Source organism: Oncorhynchus mykiss, chromosome 5, assembly GCF_013265735.2.
Source record: "Oncorhynchus mykiss isolate Arlee chromosome 5, USDA_OmykA_1.1, whole genome shotgun sequence".
In the NCBI taxonomy this organism is placed as follows: domain Eukaryota; kingdom Metazoa; phylum Chordata; class Actinopteri; order Salmoniformes; family Salmonidae; genus Oncorhynchus; species Oncorhynchus mykiss.
Window position 1 is genome coordinate 42,172,384 of NC_048569.1, and position 23,017 is coordinate 42,195,400.

Consider the following 23,017-nt stretch of genomic DNA (forward strand, 5'->3'; position numbering starts at 1 on the left):
CTATTTGGCCTGAATGCCACATCTGGAGGAAACCTGGCACCATCCCAGCATGGTGGCAGCATCATGCTGTGGGGATGTTTTTCAGCAGCAGGAACTGGGAGACTAGTCAGGATCGAGGAAAAGATGAACGGAGCAAAGTACAGAAAGATCCTTGATGAAAACCTGCTCCAGACCTCAGACTGGGGTGAAGGTTCACCTTCCAACAGGACAACAACCCTAAGCACACAGCCAAGACAACGCAGGAGTGGCTTCGGGATAAGTCTCTGAATGTCTCTGAGTGTCCTTGAGTGGCCCAGCCAAAGCCCGGACTTGAACCCGATCGAACATCTCTGGAGGGACCTGAAAATAGCTGTGCAGCAACGCTCCCCATCCAACCTAACGAAGCTTGAGAGGATCTGCAGAGAAGAATAGGAGAAACTCGCCAAATACAGGTGTGCCAAGTTTGTAGCGTCATACACAAGAAGACTCGAGGCTGTAATTTATGCCAAAGGTGCTTCAACAAAGTACTGAGTAAAGGGTCTGAATACTTATATAAATGTGATATTTCAGTTGTTTATTTTTTATACATTTGCTAAAAATGTAATGGGGTATTGAGTGTAGATTGATGAGGGGGAAAACACATTGAATCCATTTCAGAATAAGGCTGTAACGTAACAAAATGTGGAAGAAGTCAAGGGGTCTGAATACTTTCCGAATGCACAATACATTGAACTCAATGTGTATTTTTCACCATGTAAGGTAGAAAACAGCCTTCTTGGTCCATGTGCTTGGATATAAGGGGAAATGGTGTATTCTTATTTATCAGGATGCCTACACCTCTGCTTTTACTACAGTTGGTGGCAGCATATGACTCTCCAACCCAGCTCCTCTTTAAATGTTACATTTCTCCTATTTTTCAATGTAACCACGTCGGCTGACATTCTGTTTGAGAACCAAATGCTTTTCCCTCCCCATCATGTAGACCTTGCACATTCCATGTGATAAGTTGGAATTTTCTATACTTGTATAGAATCAAAGTTAACCTTCTCTGTTCCGTCTAGTAAAACATATTAGCTGACATGACATATGAGGGCGGTGGGCATTCCATAGAATGGGAGGATCATAGTATTAATACATAGTTATTGTATACATTACATATATAGAGTGGTGTGGGCATGTGGGCTGAGCAGACATTTAACGAAAAATATTTTGAAAAAGCACAAAAAAAAAAAAAACACAAAGCAAAATAGTTGTTTCATTTCGGATGATTTCAATTCAGGACCTGCACTTAAAATGAATTCATATGGAACTGAAGCCAACGCTGCAAATGTGATAAATCAAACCATGTCTTCCTCTCACTTCCAGGTTCTTCTCCAGGAGCAGAACATGGGAATCCGTTATAAGTTTAACGTTCCCATCCAGAGGACAGGAAGTGGGGACAATGAGGTGGGCTTCTCCTGGCACCATCTGGCCTGGTCCGACTGCTCCGCCACCTGTGCTGGAGGTATGCAACTGCAACAACCAACCACATGCCCATATATGGCTCTGACCTGGTCCTGTTCATTTGGCACCAAACAAGAGAAAACATTTTGAAACGGGGTACTTGAAGTTATCCAATGCTCCCAGTCCAATAAAGAAGCACATTTTTTGCTTTCTGTTGCAAAACACTATGGCTATGTTCAACATTGTGCCCTACGGAACACAATACTGTAAATATGGAGACTGTGGGGAGCATGGGTTTAGGTGTCAGAGATCTATGGCTTTTTAAAAGTGCTGTTCTAGCTATCTGGTAATGGAATATGGTTACACACTGTCAACATTTTTATTGTTTTCTTTACAATAACAGTAGCTTTCTCCAACATGAGATACATTGTGTCTTGTGTGTCTTTCCAGTCCGGACCAACCAATACTTATCGAAATACTGGAGAATACTGTGGGGTAACCCAGTATGATAATTTCACATGGGTTTGTAGGATCATAACTTTATTGCTTTCTAAATGTAATTTCAGCTTTTAAGTCAAACTTAATATGCGTTTTCCATATTTAAACCAGGCACATGAATATGGTGTAATTTCTATGAATGAGCTGCTTTGCATATCTTCGGGTTAACCAGGGCTAGCTAGCATACAATCTGGCTTGCCAGAGATACTACGGTCTGCCGCTCGAAAACCCTTGTCCTACTGCATGCTGAAACCTCCTCACTCTGAAACCACAGCGAAATGTCGACCACTGCCTCAAGAATGACTAAACCAACTAATTTTAACCCCAAAAGCCATGGGCTTTTATGAAGAAATAAATACTGTTCCTCTCCAGCTGTCGAGCATGGCCACTAAATGCCTTCAATATTTGAACAAAGAACACATACACAGAACTGAAAAAGACCCCAAAATAGAGCTCCTGGGAAAGGAGATCTGTGCAAAGAGCTACAGATATCATATCATATAGATGTTTATACCGTAGCATTGTAATATGTATATGACATTTTGGCTTTTGGGACTTCTACCAAGCAACACTTTACAACATATCAAAATCAATATAACAGATCCGTACGTTTTGGATGTGGGCCTTCAAATCATATAGCCGTTGAATTTAGCTGACGCTGCTAATCGTAACATTTCAGTTAAGGCATCCCAGTGCTAACACAGCCTTTTAAAAACACCTTCGGGCATCCAGGCAACTTCACTGCCCTCTCCAAGCATGATACTTTAACACCAATCCATATATCAGCTGTACTATGGGTGTGTATACCACTATACAAATGCCACTATATGAAGGAAAGCAAGCAGGCACGCACTCACACTCGCTCTCTGTCACCTTACGCACACGTGCATATCTCCTTGCACCAGTCAGACCAACATGGCGTTCACCTCGTCCCCAGGCTCAATTGATACTGCATATACAGCCTGGGAAACAGTGTGCAACAAAGTGAGGACTTGGCGTCGGTTAAAATCGAGGCGGAAGAGAGCCTGCTACAGCTGTATTAGATGGCACAATCAACATAAATGGTCTATCACCGGGACCACTCACCTCCTTGGTCAGTGTGCTGCTCGCACTTCAAAAATCCAAAAGGGGAGGTTCTAAGGGTTCTGCTAGGTAGTGACGATGGACGGAGAGATCAGCCAATTAAAATCAGCGGTTGTGTCGTCCGCTCCTGCCACAGACTTCCAGTCAAGTCCCGTTCTGAGGCGCTTGGAAACCAGACGCCTTGGCAGAGCAAGAGCCGGTTGGTGGGCAAGATTAGTATGGTGTAGGTCCTAGGATATGTCCCATGGGACCCCATACACACACACACACACACACACACACACACACACACACACACACACACACACACACACACACACACACACACACACACACACACACACACACACACACACACACACACACACAGAGAGAGTTGGGTGACAGCGATACGGTCGTCCTCAGACTCTGCGCCAGCAGTCAAAGTAAAGAGCTGCTCCGTAAAAGTGATTTTTTTTACCAACATATCCTGTAAGGCACCAGGCATTTACACATCTGGGTTTACCACAGACTGAGACCATCCCTTAAGTCTCCACCCAAACACAGACACACTGCACCGTAGGGAGCTGCCTGCTGCACTCTGGTTCATCTGCAGGAGAATAAGAAGGTGATTTCCGTACTGTATTTTCTTACATTTTCAGGAATCCAAAGTTAATCAGGGAAATGGGTGTCGTGTGTGTGTGTTTGCTCCCCTTCTCAAGTCAGGGTTCCCAGGAAGTGATGCATCAAACAGGAAGAGGCTGGACAATAACTGGGTGTTGTGCGTGTTCCCCCTTCTCTGTTAGGTTCTCAGAAGCAGGAAGTGCTGTGTAAGCGTCTGGATGATAACTCGGTGGTGCAGAACAGCTACTGTGACCCAGACAACAAACCTCCGGAGAACCAGAGGTCCTGCAACACTGAACCGTGCCCTCCGGAGTACGTACAGTAAGACTTTCATCTACAATACAGGACAATACGGTTCAATTCAATACTATACAGTGGTCATGTACAGTATCTGCCCCCCCAGAGTATGTAAGACTACCAGTCACTCTCAAACTCTCACAATTCAATACAATACAATACATCACAATACAATACAATGCCATACAATGTAATACAATCCAATACAATACCATACAATGTAATACCATACAATGCAATACAATACATTACAATACAATGCAATACAATACAATACAATGCAATACAATACCATACAATGTAATACAATACAATACATTACAATACAATGCAATGCAATGCAATACAATACAACACAATACAATATATTACAATACAATGTAATACAATGCTATATAATACAATGTAATACAATACAACACAATGCAATACAATACAACACAATACAATATATTACAATACAATGTAATACAATGCTATATAATACAATGTAATACAATACCATACAATGCAATACAATACAACACAATACAATATATTACAATACAATGTAATACAATGCTATATAATACAATGTAATACAATACCATACAATGCAATACAATACAACACAATACAATATATTACAATACAATGTAATACAATGCTATATAATACAATGTAATACAATACAACACAATGCAATACAATACAACACAATACAATATATTACAATACAATGTAATACAATGCTATATAATACAATGTAATACAATACAACACAATGCAATACAGTACAACACAATACAATATATTACAATACAATGTAATACAATGCTATATAATACAATGTAATACAATACCATACAATGCAATACAATACAACACAATACAATATATTACAATACAATGTAATACAATGCTATATAATACAATGTAATACAATACCATACAATGCAATACAATACAACACAATACAATATATTACAATACAATGTAATACAATGCTATATAATACAATGTAATACAATACCATACAATGCAATACAATACAACACAATGCAATCAAATACAATGCATTGCAATAGAATGCAATACAATGCAGTGGTCACGTACAGTACCTGCTCCCCAGGTAAGACCCTCAGACTCTATTAACCTAATGTCCATCTTGGAAAAGAAAGATATCCTGCTAAACTATGCTGGATGGGTGTACTGTATGCTACCTTGGCTCACAGGAAATACTAAAACTGGTGTTGGACCACTTATTACATACAACCAGAGACCAACCAATAGTCGATAGTGGGTGAAGTGGGTTCAGAAGACTACACAAGCGTTTAGGTCTATCCTAAGCTCCAGTTAAGACTATTTCGTAGAAAAACGATAACGACTTGCTATATTAATTTGCCTTCAAGGAGTCCCTTAGCTGTAAAATGTGTTTTGAAGAAAATGCTAAAATAAAACGGCAATGATTTATAACTTCATATGTTAACTCTTTTCGAAGCTTGTTTTATGCCCAAGAATGAAAATGCTGAAAATGACCACCTGCGTTTAATTGTATTGGCTAGCTTACGCTATGAACCGTCGAGGGATAATGTACGCGCGAGCGCGTGTGTCCGTCTCTGTGTGAGTGAGTGGTGAGTGCACGCACGCATCCTTGAGTGTGTGTGTGTGTGTGTGTGTGTGTGTGTGTGTGTGTGTGTGTGTGTGTGTGTGTGTGTGTGTGTGTGTGTGTGTGTGTGTGTGTGTGTGTGTGTGTGTGTGTGTGTGTGTGTGTGTGTGCGTGTGTGTGTGTTGTGGCCAAAAACACTTAGCCTCTCTGCAAGGGCTGAGGAAACGGTCAGACAGAGTTCAATCATGTCTCAGATGTTCAATTGGAGAAAAAAAAAAAGATGAAATACTTTTGGCCTATGGGCTGAAGCCGTCTGCCAACAGTGATGTGTGTGTATATTTGGGTGTAGATGAATAAGTCGTTACGGTTAGATGGGCATCTGTAATGAACTGATATGAAGCCCGTTCCTGGCTTCACTCAATGCCCAAGAAAGCTATATTTGAACTCATCAGCTCACTCCATTAATAAGGGCCAGGTTGACATAGGAACAAACACTATCTATGAGTATTCAGCTTGTTAGTGGATTCCTTTTCTTCTCTCCTCTCGGACAGCCCTTGTTGCCCGTTGCCGTATCTAAGTGAACTGCTACAGTTTTCCAATCAGGAAGGCAAACATAGTGTCCACAGTCAGGGAGAGTACTGGATCAACATGAGCGTGTAAACATGATTGTTTTAGAATACCCAGCATGGCATGGGTGGGGGCGGGGGCGGGAGGGAGAGACCCAGATGTTGGGAGACAATGTTAATTCTCTGTACATTCCTGTGGAATGACGTAAGCCGGATCAGGAATGTAACGTCTCCCAGTCGCTGGATGTCTGTGTCGGTTGTGTTCTGACAACATGTTGTGTAGTTTGAAAAATGTGTTGCCCTTAAAGGGAATTAGTCTTGGCAGTGCACAAGAAAATATTTCCTCCAGAATATACAATTGAAGCGTATTATCCCATTTGTGATACTGCATAATACTGGAGGCCATATGAAAACACATCTGACCCATATGGTTCCAATGGGACTGTCCTCTTAAAGTGACAGTCCCATTGTTGTTCTGTTCCAGTCGTTGTTCTAATGTTGGTGATCGTGCTGTTGTAGGTGGTTTATCGGCGACTGGTCGGACTGTGGGAAGACGTGTGGCGGCGGGATGCGGACTCGGACGGTTCTGTGCATCAGGAAGATGGGGCCTGCCGAGGAGGAGACCCTGGAGGACAGCCACTGTCTGACGCACCGACCAATAGAACGAGAGGCCTGCAACAACCAGTCCTGCCCCCCCCGGTGGGTCACTCTGGATTGGTCAGAGGTAGGAGAAGGACCGCCTCTTTTTACATCCCAGCGGGGGGAATCAAACAGTTTTGTCCCCTGGGAATGCTTTGCGGGACAGCAGCAGTTGTAGTAGGGAACTAGAAATGTTTCATGTAGAAAAAAAGTCAAAGGTGAATAGTTTTATTGAGCTCGTCTGTTCTTCCTTCTGCTCCCAGTGCACGCCCAAATGTGGCCCTGGGTTCAAGCACCGCATTGTGCTGTGTAAGAGCAACGACCTGACCAAGACCTTCCCGCCCGCCCACTGTCCCTCCCACAGGAAGCCCCCCGTCAGGACCCGCTGTAGTCTGGGACGCTGTCCGCCACCTAGATGGATCCCAGGGGAATGGGGACAGGTAGGATTGGCTCCCCCTTCATAAATCATTGCTTCCTTTCACTTTTCATTGCTTCAATATGTCTTGAGACCAGGATGTCAATGGTAAAGGTAAACGAAGCAGGTAAACGAAGCTATTCTAAGAAGAACAGACTCCAAATCCCCTGTTTTGGTGAACAGCCAACATAATTTATGGCTTGATCATAAACTGGGGTCCCTAGAGAGCTGATCACGTGTGCCGGTCCAACCTGTCTGTCTGCCTGTGTTGTGCGTGCGTGCGTGTGTGTGTGTGTGGGACTGTGTGCTGCGGCCCCAGTCAGATCTCAACCATACCATCAACACGTGTCTGGCCCCTGTGCCCACCGGGCCACCAGGCTTACCCTCCCTTCAGATCAGGCTCTGTGGAGCCTCACATCCCAGCCTACATGTCATCTCCTCCCAATTAGACTGCCTTTATTAGGGCCCAGGCCGGCCCTGACAGATGGCCCACGTCAATGGAGGGTCTTAAGTGGGATTTGAACCAGTGACCTTTTGGCCTCCGGCAGCGAAACCGGGGAGTGAAGCACGACCTTCACAACAAGCTGCCCTTTCTATGGCTCAGGGAGAGGAGAGACAGGGGTGAGAGACAGGAGGAGGAGGAGAGGGTGAAAGGTGTAATTATAGAGGGGGAGGGAGGGGGAATGAGAGGAGGGAGAGAGGAATGGGCCAATGGGAAAGAGAAAGAAAGAGATAGAGAGAGAGGTATATACATCTCTCCTTGGCCAGTGCGTGAGAAAGTCCTTGGTCTAAACAAACTTAAAGCTCTGGTGTTACTGGTATATATTAGACCCAACAACCCTGTTGTTTGATGGGCTGATTGAAGTGGGAGCACCGGGTGATGTTGTTATGAGAACCTGGGACCAGAGCCCATGACCTCTAACCCCCCACAGTTCCTTTAATACCACAACAGTCCACCACAACCTGGTTAGGCCCCTAAATAACATCCAGGTACAGCTAGAAGCCTTCTACTACAGAACCTGAGAAATTCTCTCGTTACAGACAAGTAAGAGAAGGGAAGGGGGGAAACCTAGTCAGTTGGTCAACTGAATGCATTCAACTGAAACGTGTCTTCCGCATTCAACTCAACCCCTCTGAATCAGAGAGGTGCGGGGAGCTACCATAATTGACATCTACGTCTTTGGCGCCAAGGGAACAGTGGTTTAACTGCCTTGCTCAGGGGTAGAACGGCAGATGTTTACCTTGTCAGCTCGGGGATTCGATCCAGCAACCTTTACGGTTACTGGCCCAACGCTCTAACCACTAGGCTACCTGCTGCCCCAGAGAACTACTACGGTACAGATAATAACATTGACAGGAGAATTGTTATGTTGGACTGATAACCCTGGCTGATGTACAGTAGTTAACTAGATGTTTCCAGCTGATGCAACTAACTGCATGTCTCTTGTGTCTATAGCTGGTCGCTACCATCTCTCTGTTCTAATGTAAACCAGCTGACTGCAGTCTGACTGATGCCCATTAAATAATTACTACTGTGTCACATTCCTCCCATAATCGTCTGTGCATGTCGAATGTTCATTCTATTTCTTTACATGTTCATTCTATTTCTCTGCACGTTCACTCTATTTATTTACACGTTCATTCTATTTCTCTGCACGTTCACTCTATTTATTTACACGTTCATTCTATTTCTCTGCACGTTCACTCTATTTATTTACACGTTCATTCTATTTCTCTGCACGTTCACTCTATTTATTTACACGTTCATTCTATTTATTTACATGTTCATTCTATTTCTATGCACGTTCATTCTATTTCTCTGCACGTTCATTCTATTTCTATGCACGTTCACTCTATTTATTTACACGTTCATTCTATTTCTCTGCACGTTCATTCTATTTCTATGCACGTTCACTCTATTTATTTACACGTTCACTCTATTTATTTACACGTTCATTCTATTTCTCTGCACATTCATTCTATTTCTCTGCATGTTCATTCTATTTCTTTACATGTTCATTCTATTTATTTACATGTTCATTCTATTTCTTTACATGTTCATTCTATTTCTTTACATGTTCATTCTATTTCTATGCATGTTCATTCTATTTCTCTGCACATTCATTCTATTTCTCTGCATGTTCATTCTATTTCTTTACATATTCATTCTATTTATTTACATGTTCATTCTATTTATTTACATGTTCATTCTATTTCTTTACATGTTCATTCTATTTATTTACATGTTCATTCTATTTCTTTACATGTTCATTCTATTTCTTTACATGTTCATTCTATTTCTTTACATGTTCATTCTATTTCTATGCACGTTCATTCTATTTCTCTGCACATTCATTCTATTTATATGCACGTTCATTCTATGTCTATGCACGTTCACTCTATTTATTTACATGTTCATTCTATTTCTTTACATGTTCATTCTATTTCTCTACACGTTCATTCTATTTCTATGCACGTTCATTCTATTTCTATGCACGTTCACTCTATTTATATGCACGTTCATTCTATGTCTATGCACGTTCACTCTATTTATTTACATGTTCATTCTATGTCTATGCACGTTCATTCTATTTCTCTGCACGTTCATTCTATTTCTATGCACGTTCATTCTATTTCTCTGCACGTTCATTCTATTTCTCTGCACGTTCATTCTATTTCTATGCACGTTCATTCTATTTCTCTGCACGTTCATTCTATTTCTCTGCACGTTCATTCTATTTCTATGCACGTTCATTCTATTTCTATGCACGTTCATTCTATTTCTATGCACGTTCATTCTATTTCTATGCACGTTCATTCTATTTCTCTACATGTTCATTCTATGTCTATGCACGTTCATTCTATTTCTCTGCACGTTCATTCTATTTCTATGCACGTTCATTCTATTTCTATGCACATTCATTCTATTTCTATGCACGTTCATTCTATTTCTATGCACGTTCATTCTATTTCTCTACATGTTCATTCTATGTCTATGCACGTTCATTCTATTTCTCTGCACGTTCATTCTATTTCTATGCACGTTCATTCTATTTCTCTACACGTTCATTCTATTTCTCTACACGTTCATTCTATTTCTATGCACGTTCATTCTATTTATATGCACGTTCATTCTATTTCTCTGCACGTTCATTCTATTTCTATGCATGTTCATTCTATTTCTATGCACGTTCATTCTATTTCTCTACACGTTCATTCTATTTATATGCACGTTCATTCTATTTCTCTGCACGTTCATTCTATTTCTATGCATGTTCATTCTATTTCTATGCACGTTCATTCTATTTCTCTACACGTTCATTCTATTTCTATGCACGTTCATTCTATTTCTATGCAAGTTCATTCTATTTCTCTACACGTTCATTCTATTTCTATGCACGTTCATTCTATTTCTATGCACGTTCATTCTATTTCTCTGCACGTTCATTCTATTTCTCTACACGTTCATTCTATTTCTATGCACGTTCATTCTATTTCTCTACACGTTCATTCTATTTCTATGCACGTTCATTCTATTTCTCTACACGTTCATTCTATTTATATGCACGTTCATTCTATTTCTATGCACGTTCATTCTATTTCTATGCACGTTCATTCTATTTCTCTGCACGTTCACTCTATTTCTCTGCACGTTCACTCTATTTCTCTGCACGTTCACTCTATTTCTCTGCACGTTCACTCTATTTCTCTGCACGTTCACTCTATTTCTCTGCACGTTCATTCTATTTCCCTGCACGTTCACTCTATTTCTATGCATTTCATTCTATTTCTATGCATGTGCATGCGCTGTATGTTTCTGTGTGTTCAGGAAGGCCATTCTACTTATCTTGGCTTTTCAACTCTGTCTGTCTGTCTGTCACTCACTCACTCACTCACTCACTCACTCACTCACTCACTCACTCACTCACACTCTCTTTCTCTCTCTCTCTCTCTCTCTCTCTCTCTCTCTCTCTCTCTCTCTCACTTTTCTCTTAACGGTGACTTAATAGGATGAGCTACTGTGTCCGTAGTGATTAGTCAGACTCGCTGAGTGTCTGCCGAGAAGGCAACAGGGGGGGGGGGGGGAGAGGGGCAGTGGGAATCTGCACACTCAGACTACGCTAAGCTAAGCTTGGCCCATAGAGGTAACCTTTTGGTTACTGGCCCAACGCTCTAACCGCTAGGCTACCTGGTGCCCCATTTTCAATAAACGCCATCCACATTACACTGCCAGACAGCAGTAAAGGGCTGTTTGACTGTGCATAGGACTCAGTCACTATAGGTTATAACACATGGGTGTGAGTTTTAACAGTGTGGCCTTGTTGAGGGTGAATAACTCTGTGTCTTTTGACTGCGGTATGTGGTTAATAATGTGGTCCAGTGTTTGGCGCAGTGTGATTGATAATGTGTGTGTGTGTGTTTCACCACAGTGCTCAGCGCAGTGTGGACTGGGCCAGCAGATGCGGACGGTGCAGTGTCTCTCTTACACGGGCCAGCCCTCCAGTGACTGTCCCGAGGGCCTCAGGCCCACTGCCATGCAGCAGTGTGAGAGCAAGTGTGACGCCATGCCCATCGCCAACGGTGACGGTGAGTACAGAACACACGCACCCACACACACACACTCACACATACACACGGAGCCCTCACCCACCGATCAAGCCGCATGACCTAAACACGGTGGGGTGACACGGAACACACCACATTCATCTCCCCATTGAGGTTGAGCTGGCTGCGGGTCAGAGCAGCCTGGACCCTCTATCCTCTGCCTGCTATGATGGATGTGTGTTAGGATGCCTAGGGACAGGACCAGGCAACACGCCGATGAATGGAAACGCTGAGCAGGTGTGTGGAGACGCTAGCGGCTAATGGGATTAGCTTCAGGCTAATTGTCCCCGTACAGACAGACAGAGAGACGGATAGCAGTGAGAGCATGTCTCCCTCCCAGGCCACAGCCCGATAAGGCATCTAGAGGTTCTGCCCTGTTCGTCCACCAAACTGTGTCTGTGGTGGTGGTGGTGGGGGGGGGGGTTGTTATTACATTGTGAAGGGTTGAGAGAGAGAGAGAGTCATCTAGCCTAGCCTCGGACTACTACTACAAGCCCACACTCAAGACAGACAGTAATGGTTGCTTATGATTATTCATCTGTGAAGGAGCATAAGAACCAGGTCTCTTTTACAAAATACGTTTTACCTCAATGAGACCGACCTGGATTGATACATACGATGTAAGAAAGAAGAGAAAGAAGCTGATCTTGCACATAGTGGTAAGAGGAAGAGCTTAGAAAGCCCGAATAATAGTCCTTTTTACAAAACGGGGCCAACGGGATTAACAGAAAAGTGCTCATGTGAAGTGAGATAGTTCTAGACGTGGTTTGTCCTCCATACTTATTCATATAGCACACATACTATCTCTCCCAGGGAGGAGAGAACGGCGGGAGCCTTACAGCAGGCCATCCGTCAGCTGGAACGTACCACTACACAGCAACACGGAGGGGAGATTTATTAGGGCCGGTTGTTGTAAGAGACAAGAGAAACTTGGAATAGTCCACAGTGTTTCTCGACCTTATTGTACCAGGGACAGGCTCGGAGGACCGCTTATATTAAATCTAACAGCTAAGACCTGACTAAATAGGTGTCAGACAATTATCTCTGGGACCGGTGCAGAACCACTGGTCTGGAATGCATTCAATTAATTTGAATCCAACAGCAATATTACAACATGGACACACACACACATAAACACAGACACGCACAGACAGACACACACATGTGGTTCATAGACGTTGTCATTCCTCTCCTCTTGATCCTCTTCTTTCCTTTATCTCCTATCTAACTTTTGTATTTTTCTCTCCAGAATGCAAAGACGTAAACAAAGTGGCATATTGCCCACTGGTGCTGAAGTTCAAGTTCTGTGGCCGTGCGTACTTCAGACAGATGTGCTGCAAGACGTGCCAAGGACGCTGACCCACTGAGAGAGAGAGAGAGAGAGAGAGAGAGAGAAGGAAGGAGCTGGAGGGGAAAGCGCGAGACAGACAACGGGAAGAGTGAAAGAAATGCAAGACCAGTAGAAGAGGAGGAGGAACGAGGATTAGGAGACACTGGGACAAGAGAAGAAAAGAGGGATTTACCCGTTTGTTACACCTGCTACGCCCTCAAACCCCCCCCCCCACCCCATCATCACCGTGGAAACCTAACCACTGCTCAGCAGACACGCTGACACAGACGTTTATTGCCGTCACTTCTGTGAAGTGGGAACCTTAGAGGATTACTGTTACTGATGTTATTTTTTATTATAATAATAATAATGAATATTATTTGTATTATTTTATTGTCGTCTGATTGTTGTCGTTGTTCGTCGCCGTTGTTGTTTTTTGAATCCAAAGTGCTGGACACGTCACACCGAGCGGAAGCACCGCAGGGATGTAGGGAGTAGCCACTGGAAGGGGGGAGAGGGGGAAGGAGTGTAGTTTAAAAATGGAGGTGGGGGTCGTAATGGTACTCTACGGACAGACAGACAGACGTCGGCTCCAGTGCACAGGCGTGCGTGAATATCCCATAAATTACACCTAAACACTCCCACATCACCAAACCCACCAGTACTGTAATGAACTCCTGGTCAAGACGTCATCGCCCGTAGTGTCCTTCAAGCGTTTTGTATTAAATCTGTCTGCGACTATGCCACGTGTTGTCAGTGGAGTCCTGGAGGGCGATGGAGATGACAGAGGGCATGTTTCTAAAAAAAAATGTTACGTGCTGGAACCAGAAAACGAGGTGCTGTGTCTGGAGTTATTGCCACTTCCGTGTTATCAGAGGAGCTGAACACAAGGGCGCGGGCGGGGGGGGGGGGGGGGGGGGGGGGTGGGGGGGCGGGGGTGGGGGGGTGCTACGGTCAGATCATTCTTTTGTTATATGTTGGCGTCTCTTCTTTTCTGTCTTCCAAAAAGGAGGGGTGCCTTCGTCTTAAACAACACTCACGTTGTGCCAGAACCCTTAAGGAGGAGGCCCATTGCTGGGGCAAAATAATGGATTTGTGAAAAAGTCCCTAATATTGCAAACTGCACCGTTTGTCAATGAAGTAGTGAACTGGCTTTGAAGGACCTTATTGTTGTTACCATTATCGTTATTATCATGTAGTTATTATCATGTAGTTGTTATCGTGTAGTTATTATCATGTAGTGGTTGTACTCCACCTCCAAATAGCCTCATCAAAAGGCATTGGAGACAGTTGCTGTTCGTGAACGATACTGTAATCAAAGCCGGAGGACCTCTGTATCAGCTCCATAACAGTGTATGTGTAGGGCCGAGGTTTCATCAGCGTGGGAAGAACGCACAGCCTCTTCAGCACTGTGGCTGGAGTTAAGTGAAGGGCCAGTACTCGCACACACACACACTCGCGCACACACGTCCCTCCCAGCAGACCACGACGTGTTGCCAGACCACGCAGATCCGGTCTGCCACGGACAGACTACCTCCAGATACTGTCACCCCCCCCCCACTCTTCGAAGAAAGTACAAAAAGCAAATAACAGAATATTATGCAACTCAATGGTGCTTTTCTTTCTTTTTTATTCCGGTGGAATACTGTTTGTTTCCGTTGCCGCCTCCTCGTTTCCTCTTCCTCTTCAAGTGGGAGGCCTTTCCTGGCTTCACCCGGGCTCCCCCAGGCTATTCTCCCTGGCCTCTACCTGGCCTCTACCTGGCCCGTGGTGCTATAGAAACGGGTGCATTCACTCCCCACTACCATACAGTGACTATAGGCTGGATCTGTTCAGAGCAATATGAACACTAAGACCGTATCTATGTTTGTTAATGCCGGCAATGTTGTTGTTTGTTTCAAATGATCTCTTCTTACCTCACACTGGGAACTTTCATTGATGGTGAGGTATCCGTGTAGTAACCTCGCACACCCAAACACAACACCGCCACCCCTCACCCCTGACCCCTGACCCCTATACATGGAATTCCAGCCAGTTGTATCCTGTATTATTCCTAGCGGTGTCAAACATTCTTCCAATGTAAACCTCACCCAAGTGACATTGCTGCTGGCGTTGGTTCGGGGGTTTGTGAAAAGGGACTACTGCCACCTGTGTGTGGAACTGACCCACGGTTCCAGACGGCCTCAGACCCACATGGAGCCATGCTGCGGAGGATAAACCAGTAGGACTTAACGGGAACCCCTCCATACCATCGGGAAAGACAATGTAGGAGTCATAAACGATCAACGGACCACGTGGGGACTGCCACAATCATACGACGACTACGCTACTTTTGTTTTGCTGCTGCTACATGTTTGGTAGCCACCTCCACATTGAACCAGGACGTTTGGACATTAGTGGATACGATGAAAACGAAAGCATTTGACACGTATTGAACTCCACATGCTGGGGCTTCTTCCAGAGCGGTCTCAATGTCAAATCCGGAGGCAGTTTATTGGCATTGGGACACAGAGCCGACAGACGGACAGAGAGACAGACTGACTTGACAGAGACACTCTAGAAGATGCTCATTCCAACTGGGACTCATAGCTGTGAACTTGGACGTTATGAATGTCGCGTTGCTTTACCACCTTCAAGGGCAAGAGAGACATGAAAAAGAAGAAGCATTATTTGATTAGTTGCGTATATTTTATATTCAGTATTAATGTTGGTACACTGTTACTAATATTTTTTTTTTTTACATTGTAAATGAAATGCTAATTTATTGCCATGTGTCACTTGTCATACATTTGCTTCACTGCATGCGAACATAACGTCAGTCTCGTGGAAAATAAATGCAGTGAAATAGGGCCCCTTCACCGAACTGATTTAGCGTAGATACATTACGACAATAAAAAGAGCAGCTTCCGAAGAGACTCTGCGTTAAAGATGGCTTCTGTTTTTCCCTGAAGTGTGTGAACAAACCGCCTGTGTGGTGTCTGTGTTTCAAGGTCTGAAAATCTCCTAAGGACGTTCTACGACTCTTCCCGAGGCTCTAAAAGATTGTGTGGACAGATCTTCATTCTGAAGGTGCTTAGTGGACTGAGTTTGACATTTCTTGCTCTGGCCCAGTAGTAACACCCCTGATTCAAGCAGTATGCTATTTCAACTCCGGCTGTTAAAAGCTTTGGCCACCAGATGCAATTTGATACTGATCAGTCCATTCACCAAGTACTGGGAACCTGAGGCTCTTAACACCTGATGGCAGCACACCAGAATACTGAACCCCCGGTTAATAGCGACTAACAAGTGCATCTATTCACTGCAGTATAAGGCTACAGCATACAGATCTGCGCTAACCAATCCTAGACACCCTTACTTCGTAGTGATACACGTGTGATTTCCCATACAGGTCACCTTTGGTTACAATCGGGGTGGAACTCCAGTCTGTATGATCTGGCTACTAGTACCTTCACCCCCCCGACTGGGACCTGCTGAGGCTTTCTCTAGGCCTCCTTAGTAATGAAGTCTAAATAAACCCCATCTACCCCAATTGGCTCATTAACACCTGCTCCTCATGATAATCCACAGCCTCCTGTTACACAGGCAGAAAGAAAGACGGGCTGTTATGTCTAGCGTGCGCGTCCCAAGTTTAAAATGCCTGTGTGTGTGTCTGGCTAGGCTTCTGTCCTGCTGGCCGACTGCAGGGGTCTGTGATTACATTACCCTCGAGGAGGAGAGAGAGGGGGAAAGGGACAAGAGGAAGAGGAGCAGAGGCGAGCGAGGGATGAGGAGGACAAGAAGGAGGAGAAGACAATTCGCAGAAAGAGGGAAAAAAGGTGAGACGGTTCAGGCTGAGGGATTCAACAGCTGCTCTCCAACTGACACGTTATGCACGCCAGCGACCCCGGTTCGGCTGTTTACATGCCTGGGTTGTCAGCAGCCACAACAGAGAGGAGCGCCGAGGTCTACAGACAGAAACAATGACATTCCTCATATCACCATATCACTACAAACACCATATACGGCGCCAACGAAGCTGAAATACTATTGTATGTACAGTGCAGTTCTGGTGGTGCAATATGTTAGAGGGCTAGGGGCAAGCCCAGCTCCATTTTGGGTTTGTTTACTAAAGGACTGTGCTTGTATGAAAGGGATCCACCGTTGAAACAAATATGTGTGTTTTCCAGGAGCAGTCAACTGCATAGCATGTGTCGTCAGGGGAACAGACATTCTCGACACAGATCCATGACACGATTGGCTTGTTGGTGATCCTTAAAACGTTATGTCCCATTGGGCACTCACGGGTTGAGTCAACGTCGTTTCCACGTCACTTCAATTCAATTACGTTGAAGCAGTGTGGAACAGAAGTTGAGGGTGCTGGTGGGGGTGCTGCTCCAGGCATAGTATCGTTTAACTGGTTATCCAGCGGCACGTGGGCGATGTGACATAAATCAACAAGGACCGTTTTCATTCGTCTGCCGGACAAGATGGCGCCTGGTTCGTCTCTCACACACACCTCACCAGATGCCTATCTCACCCCTGCCAAGTTCCTCTCCTGGACTCAGTAGCCTGTGTACAGCGGTAGTCTTACCTGGTACAACAGAAACACAAGCATATGTTATGACACTCACATACTCCCTCACAAACCCTGTAGGATGCCTACGTAAATGCTTCAGAACGTTCTGTCTCTCTCTCGCTCTATCTGTCCACGCCTGTTGTCAAGGCTATAATATTAGTCCCCATCCTCATCCACGCTCTACTCTGTCTGTGCATGAACACACAGTTACAGACAGTGAGAAAAGCCATTCCCCCTCGTTAGTTAAAAACACTCTCGGGGCATTTAGACACACACACACACACTCACACCCCCCCCCCTCACACACATTGCTAGCACGCCTACAAGTGCATCTCCATCAAAGCCTCCAAGAAGGTATTTGTGACTTTAAGCTGCCTCTCCTGGCAGTGTTTGGATCAAGACCCGTGGCTGGTTCTAAGCCTCCTCACCTCTGTACCTGGGAAACATCCTAGTGCCAGATCCTTCCCTGACAGAAACATAGATCCTAGCCTGGCAGGGAGCCAATTACGGCTAAGAACAGGGACCTGGATTCCAAAGCTGGATCTAGACAGCCGTCGTTGTCGCTGCTGTGTGTTAGTGGTTTTCTTCTCTACTAGACGGTGTGAGGATTAACGTGACGACAAACAGCATCTCTTCTCAGAGAAGAGAGGACAGCAGGAACCCCCCCCCCCCCCCCCCCCGTCTGGCTGCCTGCAATCAAAGCTACAGTTGAAGTCGGACATTTACATACACCTTAGCCAAATACATTTTTCACAATGCCTGACATTTAATCCTAGTAAAAAATCCCTCTGTAGGTCAGTTAGGATCACCACTTTATTTTAAGAATGTGAAATGTCAGAATAATAGTAGTGAGAATGATTTATTTAAGCTTTTATTTCTTTCATCACATTCCCAGCGGGTCAGAAGTTTACATACACTCAATTCGTATTTGGTAGCATTGCCTTTAAATTGTTTAACTTGGGGCAAACGTTTCAGGTAGCCTTCCACAAGCTTTCAGGTTAAGTCGATACAGGACTCGTTTTACTGTGAATATAGACTTTAGTACCAGTTTCCTCCAGCATCTTCACAAGGACCTTTGCTGTTGTTCTGGGATTGAATTGCACTTTTCACACGATCATCTCTAGGAGACAGAACACGTCTCCTTCCTGAGCTGTATTTTTTTATTTTACCTTTATTTAACTTGGCAAGTCAGTTAAGACTTGTTATTTTCAATGACTGCCTAGGAACAGTGGATTTAACTGTCTGGTTCAGGCAGAACAACAGATTTGTACCTTGTCAGCTCGGGGATTCAAACTTGCAACCTTTCGGTTACTAGTCCAACGCTCTAACCACTAGGGTACCCTGAAGCCCCCGTTTTGGGTAGCCTTCCACAAGCTACGTGGTCCCATGGTGTTTAAACTTGCGTACTATTGTTTGACCTAGACTTGTGGAGTCTAATGAACTAGACTTGTGGAGGTCTACAATATTTTTTCTGAGTTCTTGGCTGATTTCTTTTGATTTTCCCATGATTTCAAGCAAAGAGGCAGTGTGTTTGAAGGTAGGCCTTGAAATAAAACCACAGATACACCTCCAATTGACTCAAATGCTGTAAATTAGCCTATCAGAAGCTTCTAAAGCCATGGCATCATTTTCTGGAATTTTCCAAGCTGTTTAAAGGCACAGTCAATTTAGTGCATGTAAACTTCTGACCCACTGGAATTGTGAAATAATAATAAGTAATAATAATAAATAAATAAATAATAATAATAAGTAAAATAATCTGTCTGTAAACAATTGTTGGAAAAATTACTTGTGTCGTGCACAAAGTAGATGTCCTAACCGACTTGCCTAAACTATAGTTTGTTAACAAGAAATGTATGGAGTGGTTGAAAAACGAGTTTTAATGACTCCAACCTAAGTGTATGTAAACTTCCGACATCAACTGTAGCTGTGATACTCCTGGTGTCGCCGATGAGAGTCTGAAGGGCTTTGGACATGATTCTACTTAAGCTAAACAGCTCCAAAAGGTGTTGGAGACCAGAGGCAGTGCGTGTGTGTGTATATGTTTGTTTCTGAGTGTGTCTGTGTATTAAGTCCAGCAGGGATGTATTTGGTTCGGGTAGGTCATCTGCTGTTGCCCAAGCCTGGCCTGGTCTCTCCTGGGGTTAGGCCCTGTTCGCTGCTCTCTCCCACAGCAGACAGCCAGCCAGACTGAGTTATTGTACAGAACAGCAAAGGATGGGATGTGGGGCTGTTGGGGGGGGGGGAGGCATCTGTCCACCTCGTCCCTCTCACCCCAGATGCAAGGACAGTCCTGTAAGTTATATTCTATATTCTCAGCCATGAGGTGTACTGCAGGCAATGTCAAGTTTCAAGTTTTATTGTCAGATGCACAAGTACTCTAAAAAAATACAAATAAAAGAAGAACACGAGAAAGCAAGTGAGCGTACCACACTGAGTGGACAAAACATTAGGAACATCTGCTCTTTCCATCACATAGACTGACCAGGTGAATCCAGGTGAAGGCTATGATCCCGTATTGATGTCACCTGTTAAATCCACTTCAATCCGTGTAGATGAAGGGGAGAAGAAGGATTTTTAAGCCTGGAGACAATTGAGACATGGATTGTCTCAATTGTCTTATGTTCTTGTTGTTTTGTGCACTCAAAGTGTATACCTGTTAGGGTCAACACCCGTGGGTAAATCTAAAAGCACAGCAATAACAAAGGATGGAAAACATCGGATAAGTGCTTTCTCACTCTATTATATAATGATACTACAGTATAGTATTAAAGTGATGCAGAATACTGCTGAACAGAAACGTCTTTGTGTGTCTCCGCTGTAGAACCCGAAAGTGAATCCGCACGCTAGTATAATGTTCCCAAAGTGTTCAATAAGGACAACGTTTTGACCCCAAACGGAGTCCTCGTCTCTCAGTGACTGCCCTGGTTCCTTTGCCCTAGCTGTCCGTACAGCAGTTCACCTTCAGAGGCGTCCAGTTCCATCATGTCCCCTGTCCTATCATGTCCCCTGTCCTGTCGCCATGCAGAGGCAGCCAGGTAAGTAGATTAGGCCCACAGCGATTCGATAGCCAATCACTTAGCCCCATGGAGTTGTGCCAAGAGAGTGTTTGAGCAGCCCCGGGGGTAGATGAGGTGTGTGTGTGTCTGTGTGTGTGAGAGAGTATGTGTGTGTGTGTCTGTGTGCGTGTGAGTGTGTGCGCGTGTGTGCTATAGCCAGCAGTAAGGACTGAGTTCCCACAGTAGTAAAGGGACATTTTTTTTCCTGGCCATCACATCTTTATCCCCATCAGAAATTAGTTATACAGGCCGTCCTCCTCCTCTACACAGCTAATAACAGACAGCAGCCTAATGGGGATGAATGATGATGATGGGACTTGGTGTACTGTACGGTAGGCTCTCCCTGCGTTTAGTGCTCTCGATTGCAGTTCTGCTTCACTGTAATGCTGCACTTGATCTGTGTCTAGTCCAAGCTGCAGCTTAGTGAAAAATGTAGTATTTTCTTCCATCCTGGGAGTCTCAAATGGATTTGATGAGATTGCATAGATAAAACAAAATGACACCATAGAATAAGCACTGCAGTGACACCATACATGGGGAGTGAGTCCTAGGCACGTTTTCGTCCTTTGGAGGCTCCTTTTACTACTTCCATCTCCTTTATCGGTGTCTTTTGAATGAGGCTGATTCTATTGGCTAATAACAGAGCCAAATATAGCCTCCATATATAACTCTGGCTAATACTGTCACTTAGACAAACTGAATGACGCCATATAGCAGGCCATATAATTGTAATCAACTGATTAAGTGATTCAAACATAACAGTGGAGGAGTAACACTACATTTTATGGGGTACATGTGGACTGTTACCCTCGGTACTGTGTGTTAGAGATAACACCTGTCCTCCAGGTCTCTCTGGTTAATTCTGTTTCATTGTAATTACGATATATACAGTGGGGCAAAAAAGTATTTAGTCAGCCACCAATTGTGCAAGTTCTCCCACTTAAAAAGATGAGAGAGGCCTGTAATTTTCATCATAGGTACACTTCAACTATGACAGACAAAATGAGAAAAAAAACAAACAGAAAATCACATTGTAGGATTTTTAATGAATTTATTTGCAAATTATGGTAGAAAATAAGTATTTGGGTGGGGGGGGGGGGGGGGGGGGGGGGGGGGGGGTCTAATACACTTGTTCAAACAGGCGTCACACAAACACGGTATCCCCAAAGCGATAACCATTCTAACGGCCATGGTGCGTTGCCAGATTGTGAAGAGACATGGAGTTGCTACAATGTCATCCTCAATCTCCTGCGTATGCCAACACCATGCGTAGTATATTTTAGATAGTTACCGCTAGACCAGCAGCCTATATGTCGAAACGAATGGTTAACTTAGACATTTATGCGTCATGGCATGGTGTTTTATGTAGACTACGCTTCCGTTGAAGTAGCCTCATAGGCCTTACAGATTGCATGGAAAATAATTGCCTATATAGGGGACAATGACCCTGTTTTTGGTAAATCCATGCATCCTTCATTCCTCCCATCCTTGAAGACCAATAGATGAATAGTGAAAGGAGATATTATGCTAGGTAGTCAACCAAGACATGTCAGATCAGTCATTGTTTCTTTACAGCCTATCATCAATTCTCTAACATGACTATATTATGATCAATGATTATTTAAAGAAAGGGAGAATACATCCATCAATATATTCAAAACAGGGCCTCAGATTAGCTGGGTTTTTATTTTATTTTTTACCTTTACTTAACTAGGCAAGTCAGTTAAGAACAAATTCTTATTTTCAATGACGGCCTAGGAACAGTGGGTTAACTGCCTGTTCAGGGGCAGAACGACAGATTTGTACCTTGTCAGCTCGGGGATTCGAACTTGCAACCTTTCGGTTACTAGTCCAACGCTCTAACCACTAGGCTACCCTGCCGCCCCATTTGCGCATGCAGTAGTGGTCCTTGAGTTGCCTCTCCTCCCACAACAGACACTTGCATGAAACCCCTGCTTCATTGTTCATTCCACCCACCGCTGTTGGATAGGCCTATAATTTATGTTTTAAAAAAAACAAACAAGCACATGTTCTCAGTTGATGCTGACGTTTATCTCAACGAGTAGGATCTCAAAATACGACGGAAATAGAACCACCAAATCCCCTAGTAATTTCCGATAAAGAACATATAAACAGAACATTTCCCCTCTTTTAAACGAGGCATGAAAGGAGGTGATAAAGTCTTGAAGGTGAGCGCACTCTTAGAGGCCGCAGAATGGGTGCTGCAGCGACAGCAACAGGTGACTGTGGGGCTGGCACTTGTACTTCCGTTGGGGCCAAGGGAGCGTGTGCCACCGGTAGGGAACCACTCAAGGTGGCATCAATGGCAGAGTGAGGACATGCAGGAGGTGGCA

At 44.1% G+C, this 23,017-nt stretch overlaps 1 protein-coding gene across 2 annotated transcripts in view; it reads left to right on the top strand.

Moving 5' to 3' along the window:
* The window catches only part of LOC110522946 (A disintegrin and metalloproteinase with thrombospondin motifs 6), a 145,915-nt gene extending 129,937 nt beyond the window's left edge, over window positions 1-15,978 (top strand). For both annotated transcript variants that reach the window (XM_036977579.1, XM_036977580.1), the window contains exons 20-25: window positions 1,345-1,483; window positions 3,789-3,918; window positions 6,577-6,781; window positions 6,960-7,136; window positions 11,542-11,698; window positions 12,966-15,978. In XM_036977579.1, the coding sequence (XP_036833474.1) occupies window positions 1,345-1,483; window positions 3,789-3,918; window positions 6,577-6,781; window positions 6,960-7,136; window positions 11,542-11,698; window positions 12,966-13,075 (918 nt within the window). In that variant the 3' untranslated portion in view covers window positions 13,076-15,978. The remainder of the gene's footprint in view (window positions 1-1,344; window positions 1,484-3,788; window positions 3,919-6,576; window positions 6,782-6,959; window positions 7,137-11,541; window positions 11,699-12,965) is intronic.
* The last annotated feature ends 7,039 nt before the right edge of the window (window positions 15,979-23,017 follow it).